Source organism: Geotrypetes seraphini, chromosome 5 (genome assembly GCF_902459505.1).
Source record: "Geotrypetes seraphini chromosome 5, aGeoSer1.1, whole genome shotgun sequence".
Classification (NCBI taxonomy): domain Eukaryota; kingdom Metazoa; phylum Chordata; class Amphibia; order Gymnophiona; family Dermophiidae; genus Geotrypetes; species Geotrypetes seraphini.
Window position 1 is genome coordinate 19,792,188 of NC_047088.1, and position 16,727 is coordinate 19,808,914.

General features: G+C 48.1%; 1 protein-coding gene across 6 annotated transcripts in view; it reads left to right on the forward strand.

Annotated features, from left to right (window-relative positions):
* Nucleotides 1-16,727, forward strand: part of GUCY2F (guanylate cyclase 2F, retinal) — a 71,789-nt gene that overhangs the window by 31,783 nt on the left and 23,279 nt on the right. For all 6 annotated transcript variants that reach the window (XR_004539609.1, XR_004539610.1, XM_033946303.1 and 3 more), the window contains 2 exons: nt 4,311-4,474; nt 10,986-11,178. Coding sequence is in view for 4 of the 6 variants with exons in the window: in XM_033946303.1 (XP_033802194.1) it covers nt 4,311-4,474; nt 10,986-11,178 (357 nt within the window). In the remaining 2 variants the exon portion in view is untranslated. The remainder of the gene's footprint in view (nt 1-4,310; nt 4,475-10,985; nt 11,179-16,727) is intronic.

Below are 16,727 nucleotides of genomic sequence, written 5' to 3' on the forward strand. Positions count from 1 at the left end.
CAACAATACGTACATCTATATTTAACTTCTCAATCGCATCACAAAATCATGACATCATATCTTGAATAACTCCACCCCTGCCTTCATGGAAGAGGCTAAGACTCAATGAACCAACCCCATTACGACTTAACAAACATCCATCCAATCGCTGCCAAAGCCATATGCCGATCTGTCACAACCTGAAACTATGGTATCTGAAATGCCCCAGGAGTAAACATGTCTCCCATACCTAAAACTCATATCTCAAACATCGCAATCCTGATTTAAACCACCAGGGGCTAAACTGCCCAAATGAAAAATCCACCGTTTCTCCTTCTTCAGGAGAGTGGCACGAAAGTCTTTGACAGGATGTTGTGATCCCAGAAACCAGATGCAGTAGGCAGGCAGCAGGCCTGGTTCTGCACTGTACACGCTAGTAATGACTTCTCTAGCTGTGTCAGGAGATCCAGGACAGTCGAATATTGCTATGCAGTTTATAGTGGCTTTTAACAGTTGTTTCAGAATCTCTTAATGCAGATTTCATGTCTTTTGGATAGATTAAACTCTAGGAAGGAACCGTAGAAGGCCTGCAGTAATTTTGCTGAACAGCTTGGGGGTAGGAAATGGCACAGCAGTGACTGGATGCAGCATTGTCGAAATTTCTGGAATGCAGACCCTGTCTTCTTCTTTGTATACCTGAGGGAGGTCTCTGGATGTGGGATGCATTTACATAGGCTTTTAGGATACTGCGGGCCAGATTCAATAAATAGCACCCAAAGCTAGGCGCCGTTAAGATTCGCGGTACGTTCTAATACTTTAAAGGTCTCTTAGCGCTAAACAGCCTTTGTAGAATAGTGCCTAGCGCAGATTCCAATTCCAACTTTTTGGGCGAGGACTTCGCCTGCTGAAACCAGGTATAAACGCTGGCACGCAAGCAACGGCAGTTGGGCGCATGAATGACCCTGTTCTATAACACTGCGCCTATATCCTGGGAATGCCTCTGACCCACCTGTGCCACGCCCCCTAGCCACGCCCCCTTTTGAGATGCGCATGGAGCAATTTGGGCCGTGTTATAGAATAACACATAGGCAGATCTGTGCGTTAAGTCCAAATTTAGTTCCAATCAATGTCAATAGTTTATAGTTTTTTAAAAATTTATAGGCTGCCTTCAACAAGGCGGATCACAGAATCACATACGTAATAAATATCACGAAACAATTTATCCTTGAACCCTGCTGCACATTTTCTTCTGGATCGGTGGTTCCCAACCCTATCCTGGAGGACCACCAGCCAGTCGGGTTTTCGGGCTAGCCCTAATGGATATGCCTGATAAAGATTTGCATATAATGGAGGTGACAGGCATGCAAATCTGCTCCATGCATATTCATTAGGGCAGGGGTGTCCAACCTTTTGGCTTCCCTGGGCCGCATTGACCGAAAAAAAAAATTTCTGGGGCCACACAAACGCGAATGACACGAACACTGCAGCAAGACAGAGGAGGGAGCCGGCAAGACGGTAAACACCCGGGGGCAGCAGAGGAAAACATTGCATCGCCCTTGATTGGGGCTAGCAGGTTGGACACCCCTGCATTAAGGCTATCCAGAAAACTTGAGTGGCTGGTGGTCCTCCAGGATAGGGTTAAGAACTACCTATTTCTTCCTACCGATTTATTACCTACCAACGCCTGGAAAAAGATTTGATATGTAATGTAATATAACTGCTCTCATCCAATGTTATCAAGTCTATACTCATTCTGTAACTATGTCTTACCCTAAATGTCACGTACCCTCCTGGAAATGTCCAGCTTCTTCTTATGTAATCTGCTTTGAACCGCAAGTTACAAGCGGAATAGAAATCACTAATGTAATGTAATGTAATGTAATGACAACTAATTCTTTAGCAGCCATCCTTCATTTGACAAAATAGGTGCCTTTTCAGCAATTTTAAAAAAAAACAAAAAAACTCAATTTCTCTTGCTGCAGGGCCTGCGCAAGAAAAAAATATTTTGTAGTCTTAATTCTTTTCTTGATGGTATAAATAAATCGTAGCGCCCTGCGGAGCGTAACTTTTGAAGAGGAACATAAGGCGAAATGCCTGAGTACCTGAATAAATTAATGTAAACCGTCCTGAGCTCCCTTGGGGGAACGGTATAGAAAATTGAATAAATAAATAAATAAAATACTATCAATCAAATATTTCGGAGCTAACAGATGCATGCTTAAGTAGGTCAGCAAAAGCAATAGAGAGCAATATATTATAAACAACTTAACTAATTAGTTTGTGTGCAGATCCGGGATCAGTGCCTAGCTGTCCGGAATCCAGGGGTGTTATGTATACGGGAAAAGGGGGCGCGTGCAGTTCACTGTTTCGCTTTGTGTCATTCATTTATAAAACTTAGAACAGTGGCGTAGCGAGGGTGCGGAATGCCCTGGGCACTGCTTTGGCAGGGACGTCGGCACCTCGCTTCTTCTCCGCTTACCCGCCTATCCCTTTAAATCTTCACCGGCAGCGAGCAGCGTCTCCAACCGGCTTCTCGCGCTGGCCTCAGCTCAGGACCAGGAAGTGATGTCAGAGAGAGAGCTGAGGCCAGCATGAGCAACAGGTTAGAGATGCTGCTGCTTGCTTGCTGCTGTTGACCATTTTTAAGAGGTACCCTTGAGGGGGGGGGGGGCATGACTTGGTAACAATTTAAATATAGCTGTGCCATTAGTTTTACACATACCATGACAGGTGTGAACCTCATTATGGGCCAGGGTATATTGGAGATTAAATTTAGATTCTTGATTTCCTCAGAGCAGAGGCGCCCCATAGAAGAGGCTATGTTCAAAAGTTCCCCCACTGTCCCTTTATTAATGATGTTGTCTGGACAAGGGAGTGCGTTCATAAGAACATAAGAATCGTCGCTGCTGGGTCAGACCAGTGGTTTATCGTGCCCAGCAGTCCGCACACACAGTGGCCCTTGGTTTAAAGACAAGAGCCTAGCCCTACCTGCGTGCGTACTGGTTCAGCAGGAACTTGTCCAACCTTGTCTTGAATCCCTGGAGGGTGTTTTCCCCTTTAACAGCCTCCGGAAGAGCATTCCAGTTTTCTACCACTCTCTGGGTGAAGAAGAACTTCCTTATGTTCGTACGGAATCTATCCCCTTTCAACTTTAGAGAGTGCCCTCTCGTTCTCCCTACCTTGGAGAGGATGAACAACCTGTCCTTATCTACTAAGTCTATTCCCTTCATTATCTTGAATGTTTCGATCATGTCCCCTTCTCTTTTCAAGGGAGAAGAGGCCCAGTTTCTCTAATCTCTCATAGAAACATAGAAATCGACGGCAGATAAGGGCCAAGGCCCATCCAGTCTGCCCACCCTAATGACCCTCCCCTGCCTTTACTTTGCGAATAGAACCCACGTGTCGATCCCATTTGGCCTTAAAATCAGGCACGCTGTTGGCCTCAATCACCTGAAGTGGAAGACCATTCCAGCGATCCACCACCCTTTCGGTGAAAAATAATTTCCTGGTGTCACCGTGCAGTTTCCCGCCTCTGATTTTCCACGGGTGTCCTCTTGTTGCCGTGGGACCCCTGAAAAAGAAGATATCTTCTTCTGCCTCGATGCGGCCCGTGAGATACTTGAACGTCTCGATCATGTCTCCCCTCTCCCTGCGCTCCTCGAGCGAGTATAGCTGTAATTTATCTAACCGTTCTTCGTACGGGAGATCCTTCAGTCCCGAGACCATCCGGGTGGCCATTCTCTGGACCAATTCCAGCCTCAGCACATCCTTACGGTAATGTGGCCTCACTGTACAGCAACTCCTCCAGCACCTTAACCATTTTAGTCGCTCTTCTCTGGACCCTTTCGAGTAGTACCGTGTCCTTCTTCATGTACGGTGACCAGTGATGGACGCAGTATTCCAGGTGGGGGCATACCATGGCCTGGTACAGCGTCATGACAATCTTCTCCGATCTGCTCACGATCCTCTTCATAATCATTCCTAGCATTCTGTTCACCGCACATTGCGCTGACGGCTTCATCGACTTGTCGACCAGTACTCCCAGGTCTCTTTCCTGGGGGGGTCTCTCCGAGTACCGCATCAGACATCCTGTATTCATGGCTATTTGAAAAACCAGTGGAGCGGACAGAAAGATAGCATTCTTTTTTTTAATATGTGTCCACATACAGTAGGAACTTGTCAGAAAACCCTTCAGAAAGCTGCTTGACATAGGACGATGGGATAGAGGATGCCAAAGTATAAACACTCCAGATATCCACCCTCTCAGCCTGATGTCACCAAGAATCTCGTGACTGCCTTTAACATTAGTGCTTTTTCTGCCCCATCTGCAGTTTAAGAACATTAACAAAGGGAAGAAAACCAACATCATTGACTCAATGCTTCGCATGCTGGAACAGTACTCCAGCAACCTGGAGGACCTGATCCGAGAGCGCACCGAGGAGCTTGAAATGGAGAAGCAGAAGACGGAACAACTCTTAACACAAATGCTGCCGCCGTAAGTAAAAGGCGCACGAGTCCAAGCAGTGCTGCAGAGAGAGTTTGCCCACGGCGCTGTACACCAGTGGCATAGCCCACGTGGGCACATGCCCACTGAGCAGGGGCACATCTCTGATGTGGCTCTGCTAGCTGAAGACTCCTGGCGTCTCTCCCTCCCCTCCCGCACAGGTGTTCTGGAGTCTCATCTCCTTCCCACTCCCCCAACCTCTCCATACCCTTTAAGGTCTTTATTTCTTTGTTGGCAGTGAGCAATTCCGTGGCCCGACAAGTGCGTGCAGGACAATGGCGCCCCGTCAGTTGCGGATACTATTTTGTCTTTTTGAAGGTTACAGAGTAACCCTCTTTTTTGAGGGGGGTGGGGGGGAACCTCCCCCCCCCACTACACTTAAAATATTCACTTGGTATCTAGTGAATATTGATGCAATTGATGGGCCACCATTGACTCGCGCGCACTTGTTGGTGCGTGCATTTGACGGGGCGTGATTGATGGGGTGCAAATGTCCTGCGCTCATTGGTCGGTGTACCGAGCAACTCGTACCTGCTGCTTGCACAGGTGCTGAACCCTTCTCTGATGCAACCTCTTGTTTCTACATAGCTAGAACCAGGTCAGAGGGAAGGCCTGGGACTGGTGTGTGCGGCAGGCATGAGTTGCTGCTTGCTGCCAGGAAGAAAAAGGAGGCTTTAAAAGGTATGAGGTGGGGGGGGGGGAGAGTTGAGAGACACCTGGTCACTTGAGGGGAAAGGGGAGGGAGAGATGCTGGATGGGGAGTGGGGTGCCCACTCACTTTTGGCTGAGACTAGAGAATGACATGGTGACAAAATTCATCACCATTCCCGTCCCCGCGGATAACCGCGGGAAATAATCCCATGTCATTTTCTAGTGTCTATCTCAACCTCAGTCCTTCTACACCAACATTCTTCACAGCAAAGCTTTTGAGTCAGTGGTTGTGGCCATTCATACTCTGATTCTTATGTGAGCCAAGGATAATGAAGCCATTGTGACATCACTGATGTGATTGGCTCTTAGGCACTGGTGGAATGAGGCATTATGACATCACAATATCTGCTCTGGATACCAGAGACTGTCATTCTGTAGTGTCTGTTTCAACCTCAGTCCTTCTACACCAGCATTCTTCAAAGCAAAGCTTGCGGGTCAGTGGTTGTGGCCATTCATACTCTGATTCTTTCCTCTCTCCTTAAAGAATGACATGAAGATGGTTTTCCGCGGTCATCCGCGGGGACGGGAACGGTGATGAGTTTTGTCACCGTGTCATTCTCTAGCTGAGACCCACCCAAAATTGGTTGTCTGGCTACGCACTGATTCACATCTTCAAGCTCACAAGTATCTGACAGAATCCCAAAGGATCGTGACATTCCAGAATCCCAAAGTGTAACAAGATTCTGGAATCCAAGAAAGTAAAAAGATTCCATGCTTCTGACCTAGAGGATAAACAGTGGCTTTCCCTGGGTCTACCTTAACAGGCATGGGGAAACTCTTCGCTTGCGGCTGTGAATGGCGTGGCCCCTGACAAACAAGTTCAGGAACTGTTCTGTGTACATAGTGCAAGCTAGTGCTCTATGGGTTAGAGTTACTAACCTGCCCGATTGTGACCGATCCATATTCGATCCGGGCAGGTCCGATGGATTCTTCAACCAATAATATTCAAATGGGGGCGATCGGAGGAACGCTCCCATCTGCCTTCTAGGCATGTGCGATCCTGACACATGCGTAGACCATCTGCTTTCCCTGCAGATAATCTGCGCATGCGTTTTGTGTCTGGTTTTTTTTTGGGGGGGGGGTTTCAGGCCCCAACACTCATGGTCTCCCTTTTGCTGACGATGGCTTGTTGCCTTTCTGCTGCTTGGTGCTCTCTTGGAACAGGAAGATTTGTATTCTGTCCAAAAGTTTTTCCGTCGGCACTGAAGCTTTAAACCCGTGGGCTGCACTGCAGGGAAGGCGGCAGAGATCCAGAGCTCAGAGCAGAGAGGACATCGGGGAAGAGAGCAGGGCTGAAAGATCGGGGCACAGTGCAGGGCGGCAACGGAGCAGGAGAGTCGGCAGAGACGTGTGCGACTGGTCTCCAGCAGTGGCTTCTGCTCTTGATTGGCCAGCCCAATCGGCGTCCCAAATTTGTCTGGTGAATCGCGTCCCTGCCTACGTTGCCTGCCGTTTCCCCTCATTTGCATGCACGGATCGGAAGCGGATCGCAGGAGAGGTTGGCGAATCGGGTCGCAAACTGATCGGTGCACAATCGGTTTGCTTAGCGAATCTGGCCCTATATCTTCGCAAAGAAACACAAGCCCTTAAAAGAGCAGGGAAAGCAAAGCCCTGCTCAGCCAAATCATTCAAGCTCTCTCTAATGTAACAGCTGAGTACTTAAACCCAAAGAATGCACTTCTCACTGGTACAAGAAAAGCAGCAGCAGTGGTCCTGGCTGAAGGAGTATTGAGCATTGCAGCAGGCCTAGTGCTGCAGACATATGTACCAGTGAGAAGTGGATTCTGGATTGTTTGATAACATAGTACATGACGGCAGATAAAGACTCGAATGGTCCATCCAGTCTGCCCACCTGTACACACTCTATAAAGGTATGGTTTAAATTTTATTGCCCTTTTACTTCGATATTTCTGGGCCAGAAACCACAGAGCTCTACCCGGCACTGTGCTTAGGTTGGTACGCCGTCAGTAGCGCTAGGGGCAATTGCGCCCCGACAATTCCACTCTGACAAACGCGCACACAGAGACAAGTGCTTGCATGAAGGGAGCGGGATTTTCGGAGCACAATTAAAAGTGTACTGGGGGTGGGGTGGGGGTGGGGGGTTTGTGGCACAGTTGAAATTCAAACCATGTCGCATCCCCTGAACGAGAGGGCGATTGTAGTGTGTGTGTATGGGGGGGTGTTCCCCCCCCACACCCTTCAGAGCGGTAGAGTCGGGCTTCGGGAGGAGAGTGCGACTTTTAGCCATACCCCACCCTCAACATGAACGCAAGGATCTTTAAGTGTAAAGGGAACAGTCAGAGCGGCTTCAGGTCCTGCGCGCAAATGTCAGAGAGTGATTGTCAGCACGCCAATGTCCGGCGCGCTTTTGATGGGTCATCACTTAGGTTCCATCTACTGGTGTCTCCGTCAAAGCTCGCTCCAGCCCATTGAAACCATGCCAGCCATCGAAGCCCTCCCCAGCCCATCCTCAACTGAATGTCCATAAATGGGACACAGGCCGTGCAGGCCTGCCCACTACTGGCCTTAATTCTTCAGTATATACCATTATTTTCGGATTTGAGATTGTGTGGTTATCCCATGCTTTTTTTGTCTCTGTTTTCCTCTCCACCCCCCCCCCCCTTTTGGGAGTGGATTCCACCTTCTCCGTAAAGAAGCTGTTACACTAGAGCAATGAACCGCAACCTGTGCGCCGCCGTGAGATTGCAGGTGTGCCGTGAGTCTCCAGCGCCAGCTGACCGCCTACAGAACGTGCCTGTCATGCAAAGAGACATGTCTTGTAGACCACAGTTCTTCAACTGCCGGTCCGCAAAAAAATCTTGCCGGTCCGCGAAGGATTCGGTCCCCGCCGCAACGAAAGGCCAGCATCAGCTGACTTGCAACTTCCTGTTGCAGTCGCTGTGCCGGGACTCCTGCCTTCCACTGCGTTTGCCTCCTGCCTTGTCTCCGCACCTCCAGACCATCAGCGGCAGTTCTGTGTACTTTTAACTTCGGTACAGAGCTGCCCCTAAGCAGTAGTTTAGCGCGGTTTCATGAGGCAGCCTCGGGGCCTTTGCTAGGCCGGCCCACATCGCATCATCGAAGCGGGCCGGCCTAGCAAAGGCCCCGAGGCTGCCTCATGAAACCGCGCTAAACTACTGCTTAGGGGCAGCTCTGTGCCGAAGTTAAATGCACACAGAGCTGCCGCTTGCCTAAAGACTCTTGGGCCGCTGAAGGAGGGCAAAGAGCAGCTGTCCTGGAGGTTTTCCTACCTCTCGCCTTTGCAGGTCCCTTTTTTCCTTCAAAGGCCAAGGGGCCCCAGCATCGACATCAATCAAGTAAGTTCAACTGTTCCTTGCAAGCGGTTCTGCTCGGCCAAAGCTTCCCTTCTGACATGAGCCACCCTCAGGGGAAAGAAAGTGACCCGCAAAGGTGAGGGGAAGGGGGGCAGATGATGGAAGTTGGGGGGGGGGGAGAGAAAGAAGGGGCAGATGATGGAATGGAGGAGATGAGAGAGAGAAGGGGACAGATGATGGAAGTGAGAAGAAGGGAGAGAGAGAGAGCAGAAGGCAGATGGATGTCAGTTGAGAGGGGAGAGCAGATGATGAATGGAAGTGGGAAAGAACACATACTGGATGGAAGGAGGATATAAATAAAGGGGGAAGAAAATAGTAAGATAATGGAGGGGTGAGGGAAAGGGGTGACAAGCTGTGGGTAGACACAGTGAAAAGAGGGAAACGGGACTAAATAGTAAGAAAGAATTTAATTTAGATGGAGGAAGAAAATAGAGAAGGAAGACCAGAGAAGAAAAGGGAAGAGAGAGCAGAGAATGATATTAGATCTGAGAGAGAGATGCTAAAAACCACAGGGGGTAGGGAAGGACAGAGATGCCAGACCATGAGGGGAACAGAAGGAAGATGATGGATGCCAGACCAAATTGGGGGGGGGGGGCAGAAGGAGAGAAGGCAGGGAAAGACAGACAGTGAATGGAAGGGGCAGATGCTGGACTGAAGAGACAGAGAAGGTTATCATGCCACTGTACCGGGCCATGGTACGCCCTCACCTGGAGTACTGCGTCCAGCACTGGTCACCGTACATGAAGAAGGACACGGTACTACTTGAAAGGGTCCAGAGAAGAGCGACTAAAATGGTTAAGGGGCTGGAGGAGTTGCCGTACAGCGAAAGATTAGAGAAACTGGGCCTCTTCTCCCTTAAGCAGAGGAGATTGAGAGGGGACATGATAGAAACATTCAAGGTACTGAAGGGAATAGACTTAGTAGCTAAGGACAGGTTGTTCACCCTCTGCAAGGCAGGGAGAATGAGAGGACACTCTCTAAAGTTGAAAGTACTCTAAACTTCCGTACAAACATAAGGAAGTTCTGTGGTAGAAAGCTGGAACGCTCTTCCAGAGGCTGTTATAGGGGAAAACACCCTCCAAGGATTCAAGACAAAGTTAGACAAGTTCCTGCTGAACAAGAACGTGCGCTGGTAGGGCTAGTCTCAGTTAGGGTGCTGGTCTTAGACCAGAGGGCCGCCGCGTGAGCGGACTGCTCGTCATGATGGACCTCTGGTCTGACCCAGCAGTGGCAATTCTTATGTTCTTATGTTCTTAGGGCAGACACTGGCTGGAAGAGAGTGAAAAGGCAATGAAAGCAGAAACCAGAGACGACAAAAGGTAGAAAAAAAATAATTTTATTTCTATCTTGTGATTCAAATATATCAGATTTGAAATATGTATCTTGCTAGACATAACTGGGGAGTGCAAAGCCTAGGCAGTGCTCTTTAGCTTCCAGCTGGCTTAGGGCTCTCTCTGACCAGGGGGCAGTTGCCCTAGTTCCACTCCCCTAACACCATTCCAGTCATGTGTAACTGTGGTATTCTGTTACATGATATTTGTGTAGCATTCTGTAATAATTTGGCTTATTCAGTTTTCTTGATAGTAGAGGGGATATATGTGAAGGGGAGGGGAGACAGGGGTTTTGTTGATCTTTGCCCTGTATTATTTGTATTTATAAAATGACAATTGTATAGAATATTGTTTCTTTTTATACTTTAATAAAATATGTTCAATATAAAATCATAACTATTTGAGGCTTGTGCGGATGGGATCAGATGGTTTGTGGGACCGAGCTCGCAGGGACAGGGCGGTGATGGTTTTTTAAAAAAAATTTCAGTCTTAGTAGTTTGCCAGTCCACAAAATAATTATTTTATTTCCGCCGGTCCATAGGTGTAAAAAGGTTGAAGAACACTGTTGTAGACAGTCAACTGATGCCCCCCCCCTCCTCTTCGCGCCTCTTCTGTTGAGCCCCCCCCCGGCAGCTCAGGGCTTTCACGCATGCACAGACGTTGGCATGATGTCATTGCATCGATGTCTGCGCACTTCCAGGTGCCCTCTGGCCACAGCCTGCTTTTTAGCGTGCCGCGGCTCAGAATAGTTTGCGAGACACTACACTAAAGAGAACCTTCCTGTTTTTCCTTTGATGCAGCCCTTGGGCAAAACGTGGCCACGTCAGGCACATGTTACATTCAATTTATTTTTGCTCCGTCTACTCGTTTGGTTTGGTTTTTTGTTGTACACCTATTAAATCAGTACCCAAGGCTTGAAGAGCGGCCAATGTAAAGCCAAACTTTAAAACATGCTTCAGAGGTGATCTGGGAAACTTCAGACCATGAGCCTTACGTTGGTGCCTGCAAAATAGTCTAAATGTTTCTTGGAAAACATAGATGTGGCTTAAGGTGGCCAAGTTATGTTGCAGCTAACCTTATCTTTTGCATTGGTTCGCTACAGTCAAGTCTGTGTCATGATTCCAGGTCGGTGGCAGAAGCACTGAAGACGGGCTGCACGGTGGAGCCAGAGAGCTTTGACCAGGTCACTCTGTACTTTAGTGACATTGTCGGATTCACCACAATATCTGCCATGAGTGAGCCCATCGAAGTTGTCGATCTTCTCAATGACCTGTACACACTCTTTGACGCAGTGATAGGAGATCATGATGTCTATAAGGTGAGCTGATATGGAAAAGCTTATAATGGCATGTTTTTCCTTCTCCAGGGCGCATTGTGCAAAAAGGATGGTCATCTGGGGATCTCAAAGGGAGGACCAGTAGCGGGGGGGGGGGGGGGAGGTGTCTGCTCAAATATGTGTAATTATTATGCATTGTGTCAGTGAAGATATAGAGGATTATATGTAGGGTTGCCAGTTTTTCCAATTGGAAAATCTGTACCCCCTAGACTTGACCCCAGACCCACCCCCACTACATGCGCGACTGCCTTGCAATGACATCACCCGTGGACTTTCTCCATGCCCATCGCGATATGAGGAGGCTTTTCAAAATCCGGTCAAAGTGCAGGGTTTTGAAAAGCCGTCTGGACCCCCAGACATGTCTTCAAAAGGAGGACATGTCTAGGGGAATCCCAATGTCTGGTAACCCTAATTATTACTTTACATTGATGTCTTCTATCCCGCCAATACCTTTCAGTTCTGGGCGGTTTACAACAAGAATTGGCCTGGGAATTCCCAGGGAGATTACAAGGTTGGTCGATATAGTATGCGTCGGGATCTGGGAAGGGTCGATACGGTTTGGTTAGAATAGATCATTTGATGAATTTCTTGAATAGTATAGTTTTCAGTTCTTTCCTGAATGTTTTGTATAAATAAGTTATATTTGGCCTATGTATAATATATGTGTGTTAATTTGTGTTTATGTAGAGGACTGTGTGTGTGTCTGGCTGTAGGTTTTCTCTCCCAACTGTTTCCCCTGCACCTACCTCATCAACCTTTCGCTCCTCTTCACTCTGTCTCTCCTCCCACACCCCTTCTCTCTTGCCCTTTATATTTTCATTGGCACTTCCTCTCTCCCCACAGTTCTCCTTCCATCCCGCACTTCCTGCACTTCTTCCATCTCTTTCTCCCTCCTGCCTTTTGCCTTCTCACTCCTAACACTGACCCTCTCATCACTTGCTCTCCTCCCATTCCTCCCTCCCTTACACTCTCACTCTCCATCCCCTTCTTCCCTCCCCCTCCCCTCCCCCTGCACTGTCCTTCTTTCATCACCTTCCCCCCTCCATATTCCCAGTACCTTATTTGGCAGCTGGATCCGCCATTTTCTTCCTCTGCTGCTAGAAACTGGGTTCCTGGGGCACTTTGATAATGGTGTTGCCTCCCTTTTATTTTATTTTCACTTTTTTTTAGTGCTGTGGAGCTGGGGGGGGGGGGGGTCTTCATAGCACTAGTGTTCTTAGATCCTGCTCATTTTGATTCAGTGGGACCTGCCTTCCCTGCCGCCTCCTTTTGCCTTAATCAATCCACATGTGCAAACTATACATACAAATAGAAAAACAGACAGAGGGGCCTCTTAAACAGATGACAATGCATAAAGTGAAACATGCCTAAAAAGGATTTTATTACTTATATATCACACCAGAAACAAGACTGCTCAATGCGATTCATAACTATTGAAATACATCATCCCCACCACAATCAATAAATAACACATAGAACCATGACGGCAGATAAAGGCCAAATGGCCCATCTGGTCTGCCCATCCGCAGCTAACTTGTAAGCACTGGTCGATGCAGTTGTCAATCAACCGCTAGGCACCGCTTACAGAATCACGCTTAGTGGTGCCTAGGCGTGCTTAAGTGTCCTTGCGGTAGGCGCCGTATCAGGCCAGGGTTTTCCTGGCTTAATTTACCGATGCCTAACGCAGACGCCTATCGATGCTTAAGTCAACCACGCCGATTCTCCACCCCTTAACCACGCCTTTTTAGGTAGGCGGTGCTAGGCGCTGGTAGATGCCTCAACGCAGGCATCACTAGGCATCATGAGGTACTCCACACACAACCTTAATTAACTTAATTTTTTTAATTGTTTTTTAATTGCATGCTCAATTACACCAATCGAGACAATTAAGAAAATTAATTATGTGCCTATTTCATCCCTTAGCATGGTATTTAGTGCCGGTCGAGGCGGGAACAGCTCTGATGCTCATGGAATTCCATTGCAGCCGGCGCTAAAAACCGCGCTATGATTTTGTAAGGTGTTAGGTGGCATTTGTAGAACCAGGCCCAAAATAAATAAAAATCTGAAGTGAAACCCCAAGAACCTCTCAATGCAGCTTTATCATCTTACACATGCGGACAATTCCCCTTCAACTAGCCCTTCTCGAATAGCTAGGCCCCTCTTTTACGAAACTTCGAGAGCAGTTTCTAGCGCAGGGAGCCGCGCTGAATGGCCCGCGCTGCTCCAGACGCTCATAGGAACTCAACATAAGAACATAAGCGTTGACGCTGCTGGGTCAGACCAGTGGTCCATCATGCCCAGCAGTCCGCTCACGCGGCGGTCCTCTGGTCGAAGACCAGTGCCCTAACTGAGACTAGCCCTACCTGCGTACGTTCTGGTCCAGCAGGAACTTGTCTAACTTTGTCTTGAATCCCTGGAGGGTGTTTTCCCCTATAACAGCCTTCGGAAGAGCGATCCAGTTTTCTACCACTCTCTGGGTGAAGAAGAACTTCCTTATGTTTGTATGGAATCTATCCCCTTTTAACTTTAGAGAGTGTCCTCTCTTTCTCTCTACCTTGGGAGTGGGTGAACAACCTGTCTTTATCTTGAATGTTTCAATCATGTCCCCTCTCAGTCTCCTCTTTTCAAGGGAGAAGAGGCCCAGTTTCTCTCATCTTTCGCTGTACGGCAGCTCTTCCAACCCCTTAACAATCTTCATCACTCTTCTCTGGACTCTTGAGTAGTACTGTGTCCTTCTTCATGTACGGCGACCATTGCTGTTCGCAGTACTCCAGGTGAGGGTACACCATGGCCCGGTACATCGGCATGATAACCTTGTCCGATCTGTTCGTGATCCCTTTCTTTATCATTCATAGCATTCTGTTTGCCCTTTTCACCGCTGCCGCACATTGCGCGGATGGCTTGTCGATCACAACTCCCAAATCTCTTTCCTAGGAGGTGTCGCCAAGTACCACCCCGGACATCCTGTATTTGTGAATGAGATTTTTGTTACTGACGTGCATCACTTTACACTTATCCACGTTGAACCTCATCTGTCATGTTGATGCCCATTTCTTGAGCCTGATTATGTTGCGTTGTAGATCTTCGCAATCACCCTGTGTCTTCACTACTCGAATAACTTGTAATTAAAAAACAGTGAGCGTCGGGAGCAGCGCGGGCCATTCAGCGTGGCTCCCCGTGCTAGAAACTGCCTAGGTCTTTAACATTTTGTGCACTTTCTTCCCCAATTTTCAGCCAACAGCAGTTAGTATTTTCAAAGAAGCCGACTGTTGCTGGCCGCATTTGACCCGAATATGCAATGCTGGACCTAGCTGGGTACCAGCGCTGAACATCTGGATCACATATGGCAGTGGCGTAGCGAAGGCGAGAGGCGTCCGGGGCGCTGGTCCCTCTTCTCTGCCCAAACCCCCTTCCACGCCTTCCCTGCCCCCTATTACCACATGCACCCGGGCCCCTTCCCTTCCCCCGCACCTCTTTAATGTTCATGGCGCCATCAGCCACCCCAACCTGCTGCTCGCGCCAGTGTCGGCTCTTCCTCTGATGATACTTCCTAGGCGTGGGTCAAAGAAATCATGCCGTGAACATTGAAGAGGTATAAGGGAAAGGGCATGTGGTAGTGGTGGTGCGAGGAAGGAGCGGGGGGGGGTAGAGGGGGATAGAGAGGAGGACTGGTGCTGGCGCCCCCACCAAGATGGCGCCCCCACCTTTCAATAGTGGTGGCATCGAATTTTCAGTGGCACAACATCTTAACTTAGTAAATGAAAACAGAAAAACAGCAAATGGATAAGGCGGCCCTGGAGACAAGAGTTTAGAGCAAGACAGAAGGAAGTGCAACCCGAGACTGGGAAAAGATGAGTCAAAAAATTAAATCACCAGGCAGCAAAGGTAGGAAAAGTGATTTTGTTTTGAATTTAGTGATTGAAATGTTAGTTTTCAGAATTTACATCTACTGTTTCCCCGAAAATAAGCCCGATCCCGAAAATAAGCCCTAGCATGATTTTTAAAGATGCTCCTAATATAAGCCCTACCCCTAAAAAATAAGCCCTAGTTAAGATTGACCCCCGAAGTCCCTCCCCCCGAATGTCCCTGACGCTCCCTGACACTAGTGCTGCCTGATTTGCTGAAAAAATCAGACTCGTCGATTCAACAACCCCCACCCCTGCTGCTTTAGGAGGCCTCGAAGCAGAGGTATGTCAGTCTCACGGTGGGAGGGTCGGTGGGGTTCTGTTGCACAGGGAGATGAGAGGGAAGGAGGCTGCATAGAAAGATGCTGCATAAGGGGGGGGGGAGAGGAAAAATTGGGGTAGAGGAGAGGAAGGGAGAGAGAATTGTTGTACATGATAAAATAAGACATCCCTGAAAGTAAACCCTAGTGCGTTTTTTGGGCCCAAAATTAATATAAGACACTGTCTTATTTTCGGGGAAACACGGTATTTTGCAGTTTTCAGGAAGAAATGTATTTCTTTCTATTTCTCTGGTGTTGTACTGCATGCAGAGTCTGGCATCTTAAGGTTTCGTTTGTGGTCCTGTATTGCATAGGGTTTATCTGTATTTCGCATGTATGACCAAGGCCAGACGTTCTGCTAGGAATGAGTGTGGCGAAGCATGATTGGTACAATAAAACAGGGGAACCAATTCCACAGAAATCGAACAAGCAAGAGCAAAGTGGAAATGTCCAATCAGAATGGTGCACAAAAAAGTGTCTTTCAACTCATCTGATAAATCCAATGATCTTTATTCATCCAAAACAATTCAAACATCCAAAGCAACTCAATGACTCGACATGATCATGTTTCGGCCATCCGGCCTGCATCAGGAGTCTTAGGAGTCTTTGGGTATCAAATGGTCTTTAAGTAACAAGTGGTCTAAAGTGAAACGATCATACCGTTGCTCCGAATCTGTAACGCTGCAAAACAACTCGGCCATGCACGGTATGGCAACGGTATGATCGTTTCACTTTAGACCACTTGTTACTTAAAGACCATTTGATACCCAAAGACTCCTAAGACTCCTGATGCAGGCCGGATGGCCGAAACATGATCATGTCGAGTCATTGAGTTGCTTTGGATGTTTGAATTGTTTTGGATGAATAAAGATCATTGGATTTATCAGATGAGTTGAAAGACACTTTTTTGTGCACCATTCTGATTGGACATTTCCACTTTGCTCTTGCTTGAAGCATGATTGGTGTCATGGCCCCAAGTAGGAAGATATTTGTTGGCGGTTTGCCCAGGTTTTGGAAGGCCCCGAGCTTGGGGTCGGGTCTGGAGGACCTTTGCGCATGCATGAATATTGACGACATGACATCACACTCATGCGCGCACGAGTATGATGTCCTCGTGTCGACATGCACGCACGTGCAGATGCCCTCTAGACATAGCCCAGAGCTCGTGGAAGGAGGCATGAGGCGTGTGTGGGGGCAGGGCTGGGAGCAGAATGGGGTGGAGCAATGTGCCCTCTTTTTTTTTTTTGAGGAAACTGGTTACCCTACCCTGGGTGGCACATAAAGATTTTTTTTTCCCATGTCTTTC